The sequence below is a fragment of the Lolium perenne genome, chromosome 2 (assembly GCF_019359855.2).
Source record: "Lolium perenne isolate Kyuss_39 chromosome 2, Kyuss_2.0, whole genome shotgun sequence".
In the NCBI taxonomy this organism is placed as follows: domain Eukaryota; kingdom Viridiplantae; phylum Streptophyta; class Magnoliopsida; order Poales; family Poaceae; genus Lolium; species Lolium perenne.
Window position 1 is genome coordinate 58173115 of NC_067245.2, and position 6000 is coordinate 58179114.

Consider the following 6000-nt stretch of genomic DNA (forward strand, 5'->3'; position numbering starts at 1 on the left):
GCGGTTTTAACCGAATAAACCGACCTAAACCAGCCCAGCCCAGGCCGGCAGGCCGGCAGGCCGAGCCGCCCAGGCACGGAGATGCCCAATTGCCCAGGCCCAGCAATTGCATCGCGGACGGTCTTCGTCTCGGTCTCGCGTCGCGGACGGTCTTCGCCTCGGCCTCGCTCGCACAGTCGCACCAGCACGCAACGAACGAGACCAGAAGGGCGCGCAGAAGGGGGCGGCGCCAAACCCTAATTCTGCTGGCGGCGCCCATACCTCCGGCCGACCGGCGTCGCGGACGTCGACAGCAAGCCTCCGCTGCTCCGCCGGATCCTCCCCTCCCCATCCTCTCCGGTCTCCGCCATCTCCACGGCCACGGGGACCCCGCGTCCCCATCCTCTCCGGCCGACCGGCGACGCCCAAGTCGACAGCAAGCCGCCGCGGCTCCGCCGGATCCTCCCGTCCCCATCCTCTCCGGCCTCCACCATCTCCACGGCCACGGGGACCCCCATACTCGGCGTCCCCAACTGATGGGATAATGTGTTTTGGGTTTGTTTTTTTGTGTCTGGTGGGCGATTTGCTACATACCCATATTTTTTTTTGCTATAATCATTTCGTTGTTTTACGACAATAATATAATTTTTTGGCTACAATAATCTTGTACCTCCACTAAAATCCAATGCTACAGTTTGCTACAATAGCAAAAAAAGGTTGCTACAATATTTATATATTTTTGCTACTATAGCATATATTTTTTGCTATCCATTCTCCGACGAGCTTTTCCGGCAAGGTCTTCGACGATGTCACCAGCGGTGTCTCCGATGAGGTCACTTTTTGCTACATTGGCAGATTATTTTTGCTACAATAGCGTAGCATTTTTGCTACGTGGTCTCCAGCGAGATCTCCGGTGGTCTCCGGCGAGTCTCCGGCGAGTTTTGTGTTTTTTTAGGGGTGAACCTTTTTTGCTACAATTGAACTAGTTTTGCTATAATGGTGCTTTTATGGAAGCAAAAAATGATATTTTAGGTGAAAATAGAGTTTGCTACAATTGAACCGTTTTTTGCTACTTTGGTGCATCATGGTAGCAAAAGCGGGAAAGTGAGGTGATGCTTCGATCAGATGGCCCATGAGTATTTGTATTCCATCGATTTTCAATTTTGCAATACTAAACAAAACAAAAAAACTAATCATGATCGGGATGGGACTCAGCTTCTTGGCGGGCACGGCAAGGTATCACTTTCTTTTTGTTTTGTTGGCAAAGATAAGATTCCACCTGTCTGGCCGCACGGCACCCAGGTCAAATTTTGATCCGCCGCTAGTCAAAATTAGCCCAAGCACGATGCAATCATGCAACTCCATATATATATTCTCCCCAAATGAGTGGAATTGCCATCCTTGAGCAGTGATCACTAGTTCACTACTCACTGGAGTACAATCGCCCTGCAGCTAACTCCGTTCTCGTCATCCATGGCCGCCATCCCCACCATCACTTCCGGCCCTGTTCCGTTCACGGACGTCGACGACGGCACGGTGCCGAAGCACCCGGCCAAGGAGGAGTTTGGGGACCTCGTCGCGGCCCTGCCGCGCAAGCAACAGGCCGGCCTGGAGCTGCGCCTGTACCAGGGCTTCTGGCTGCCGGAGCACTGGGTGGCGGGCACCGTCGTCTTCCAGCGCCGCTTCGCTCCACGCCCCGACGACGTGATCCTCGCCAGCTACCCCAAATGCGGTACCACGTGGCTGAAGGCGCTGGCCTTCGCCACCATGACGCGGGACGCGTACCCGGAGCCGGCGCAGCACCCGCTCCTCCGCCTCAACCCGCACGACTGCATCCCGTTCCTCGACGAGATCTTCGCCGATGGGCAGGAGGCCAAGCTCGAAAAGCTGCCGTCGCCGCGCCTCATGAACACGCACATGCCGTACACCCTGCTCCCAGAGTCGGTCACCGGCGCCGACGTCCCCGGCTGCAAGGTAGTCTACATTTGCAGGGACCCCAAGGACATGGTCGTCTCGCTGTGGCACTTCCTCCGGCGACGCCAGCCGGAGCTCTCGTTCGCCGAGCTGTTCGAGCACGTGTGCGACGGCGCCGTGGCGGTCGGCCCGATCTGGGACCACGTCCTCACCTACTGGCGCGCGAGCCTGGAGCGCCCAGACAGGGTGCTCTTCCTCAGGTACGAGGACCTGCTACAGGACACGGGCAAGCACGTGAGGAGGCTGGCGGTGTTCGTGGGCCGGCCTTTCTCGGCCGCGGAGGAGAGCGCCGGCGCCGTGGATGGCGTAGTGGAGCTGTGCAGCTTCGAGAAGATGAAAGGGCTGGAGGTGAACAAGAAAGGCTCGTCGGGGGCATACCACGCCATGCCCCGTGACGCATTCTTCAGGAAAGGCGTCTCTGGAGACTGGGTGAACCACATGACGCCAGATATGGCGACGCGGCTAGATGAGATCGTCCGTGAGAAGTTTCGTGGCACGGGGCTGGCGGCTCCTTGATTTGGACTCTGTCGACATGCTCGGATTTGTTTTGTGAATTAAGCAGGTCCATGTGCATGGATGTTTCAGTTGTGGACTCTATGCTTGGTCAATCAGTTGTGGACTCTATGTCACAATCACCGTCTTCATTATCGAATAAAGATGCATGTTTGTGTGATTCACTCATTTTAACATTTTGATGATTCGTGTCCATAGGTTCATTCAGTTTCATCAACTTAGGGGAATCTCTAATGAAACTGAATGAACTTCGTACGCATTGCGGCATGATTAATTGAACCAATTTGAGTCATATTTAGTACTCCCTCCATCCTAGAATATAAAGCGTCTTAGGATTGATCAAAAGGTAAACCATAGCAGTTGCGGAGCCAGGCCGACCCAACGCCCCAGGCCATCTTCAGTGTACTGTAGCTACAGTAGCTACAGTAGCGTTACTGTTTGGTACAACATAGCCTGCGTTTCAGTCTCACGACCCAGGCCAATGCCCGTATTGCCTGGGGTCTGTCTCCGCCACTGAACCATAGTAACTTTGACCAAATGTATGTAGGACATCAACAATATTAAATAGATATATCAAGAAAATAAAATTTATGGTGAATCTATTAATGCTGATTCAGTATTGTAATATTCATATTTTTGTGTACAAACTTGATTGAACTTCAACATCAACCAGGTCGCCGCGCCCAAATGTTGTCCCTGTGCCGATGGTCACCACCGCTGCGAGGGCTCTGCTTGCGCCGCTTTTCGTGGCTGCTCAGCCGCCGATCCTCTCGCCTCCCATGTCCTCGCCGCCGGTTCGTCCGCTGGCCAGGAGGAAGACCCTTGCGGGCGCAGACATCACCAGAACCGTAAGGTTCTCGCTGCGGAAAGCTGGCGACCGCAACAAGCAGCGCAAGGCGGCGACGCCGATCGCGCGGAAAGCGGAGATGATGGTCTGCAAAGGTCTCGGCATCATCAAGGATGGGAAGGAGGTCACCGAGTGGGCCTTGGCTGAATTCGCGAGCCGGTTCAAAGGAAGGGTCGAAGAAGATGTGATCAAGGCGATGATGGCTCTGTTCAAAGTGGGATCGGAGGAAGACGACACCTGCGATGAGGATATGCTGGCACACAGAGGTACTGCGGCTCTGGACATGGACGAGCCGGAGGCAGGATCAGCTACGGCTGAAGTTTGATTGTTGTTGTTGGCTTGCTGTAGGGTCTCGCTGTTTACCATGTTAGCTAAACTTATGATTTCTAGTGGCTTCTTTGGGGCTGGTTGCTTGTTAAGGACTGCTGAGCAGTCCTGCTTCCACTTTGCTGCTCCTCTATGGTGCATGTATGCCCAGACTTCCTGCCCATATATGGCAAAGACTGTTGTTACCTTTCGGTTACTTCCTCATATATGTATGTTTGGGTTCCTTGTTTCCAAATGTTAGAACATCTGCTCAATATCCTGGGATGGAATGTGAGAGGGCTAAATGATCAAGATCGTAAAGACACCGTCCACGAAACCATAGCAAATTCTTCATGTCATATTGCCTGTTTGCAAGAGACTAAGTTGCAGTATATCTCCGCGTTTGGTGCTGCTTATATTGGCGGCTATAGGCTGAAAAGTTTCGCTTATAAGCCGGCGAATGGCACTCGGCGTGGAATACTCCTTCTTTGGGATGAATCCGTGGTGTCGATATCAAATGTGTCTATCTCCGAGTTTTGCTTGTCTGCGGATGTGACTTTGCTCAAGGCTTCGGAAAATGGGGATTTCAAAATCACCTCCGTATATGGGCCTACGGATCATGCGCTGAAAGAATAATTCTTCACCGAGCTCATCGACCTCAAGCCTCCGCAGGGGGTTCGATGGCTTGTTCTTGGGGATTTTAACCAAATAAGAAAGGCGAGGGACAAGAGCAAAGGAAATGTCAATAGGAGTCGCATGGTTCGCTTTAGAGACGCCCTTCAATCTTGTGAGTTAAACGAGATACACTTGCAAAACCGCCGTTTCACTTGGTCCAATGAAAGAGTGAACCCGACCCTTTGTAAGCTCGACGCTTTCTACTGTAATGGGGAGTGGGACCTTCGCTTCGACTCGCATGTCCTTTATGCGCTCTCCTCGTCCCTCTCGGACCATTGTCCCCTCCTCCTCGCCGATGTTAGTGGACCCAAGCGACCGCGATCTTTCAAATTTGAAAACTTTTGGGTAAAGCTTCCGGGGTTCAATGAGGTGGTAAAGGAGGCTTGGGACAAGCCAACCATCCACACCGAACCTTGCCAAATCCTCTTTCACAAGATGAAGGAAACCGGAAAGTGCCTCCGCAAGTGGGGGAAGGGCTTTTATTCCAACACTAAGGTGTTGTTGCATGCGGCCCTACTTATTATTCTACAGTTCGATATGGCCCAAGAGGCAAGGCAACTTTTCCCGGAGGAGTTAGACCTTCGCGCGCGGTTGAAAAGGAAGGTGATTGCGCTTGCCGTGGTGGAGAGAGCTAGAAAGAAACAATGTGCGCGGATTGCAAACATCAAGGAGGGAGATGCCAATACCAAATTCTTTCATATGCGGGTCAATGCTAGAAGAAGGAAAAACCACATCCATCGCCTAAAGCGAAAGAATGGTTGGGTTACTGGACATGAAGAAAAAGAGAAAATCATCTATGATCACTTCAAAGCGTCCATGGATAGAGGGGACCCTAGTAGCCATGACTTCAATTGGGCGGATTTCGTTTTTCCCCCTACGGATTTACACTCGCTTGGTGACCCCTTCACCGAGGAAGAGGTCAAGATGGCCATCTCTCACTTGCCCGGCGACAAAGCCCCGGGGCCGGATGGCTTCACCGGGCTCTTTTTTAAGAGATGTTGGGAGACAATAAGAGTCGACGTTTTGAATGTTGTCTAACTTTTTGGGAACCTACATGTGGAAAATTTTCATTGGTTAAATTCCGCGAACATCGCCTTGTTGCCAAAGAAGGATGGCGCCGAAGAGGTATCCGACTACCGGCCTATTAGCTTGATTCATGCCATTGCCAAGATTGTTGCGAAGTTGCTTGCCAACCGGCTGGGGCCTCACATGGATGAGCTTGTTTCAAACGCGCAAAGCGCTTTCATCAAGAAGAGAAGTATTCATGACAATTTTCTCTATGTCAAAAATCTAGCTACGAGATTTCACAAGAACAAGACCCCGGCTCTTCTTTTCAAGCTTGATATCCGAAGGCTTTCGACTCTATCCGTTGGGGATACCTTTTTGATCTTCTTGTGAAGAGGGGCTTCCCAGCCCGTTTCCGAAACTGGATTGTTGCACTTCTAAACACCGCCTCGTCGCGGATGCTTCTTAATGGTGTGGCCGGTTGCCCCATTCGCCATGGTCGGGGGCTACGCCAAGGAGACCCCCTTTCCCCGCTTCTTTTTGTCCTCGCCATTGATACTCTTGCTCAAATTTTGGAGAGGGCCACGAGCCTTGGTATCCTACACAAGCTACGGGGGAGAGGCCCCATCCTCCGCACCTCTCTTTATGCGGATGATGCGGCGATTTTTGTTGCGCCTTTGAAGGAGGATGTCCAAAATCTC

General features: G+C 52.2%; 1 protein-coding gene across 1 annotated transcript; it reads left to right on the plus strand.

The window, feature by feature from the left end:
* The first annotated feature begins 1287 nt into the window (after nt 1-1287).
* On the plus strand, nt 1288-2630 carry LOC127322874 (flavonol 3-sulfotransferase-like). The gene has a single exon (XM_051351292.2). The coding sequence runs from the start codon at nt 1453-1455 to the stop codon at nt 2467-2469; it is 1017 nt and encodes a 338-aa protein (XP_051207252.1). The 5' UTR covers nt 1288-1452; the 3' UTR covers nt 2470-2630.
* Nucleotides 2631-6000: the final 3370 nt, after the last annotated feature.

What these genes read in the sequence shown, in the direction of transcription:
- LOC127322874 (XM_051351292.2), top strand. Translation starts at nt 1,453, where the DNA reads ATGGCCGCCATCCCCACCATCACTTCCGGCCCTGTTCCGTTCACGGAC.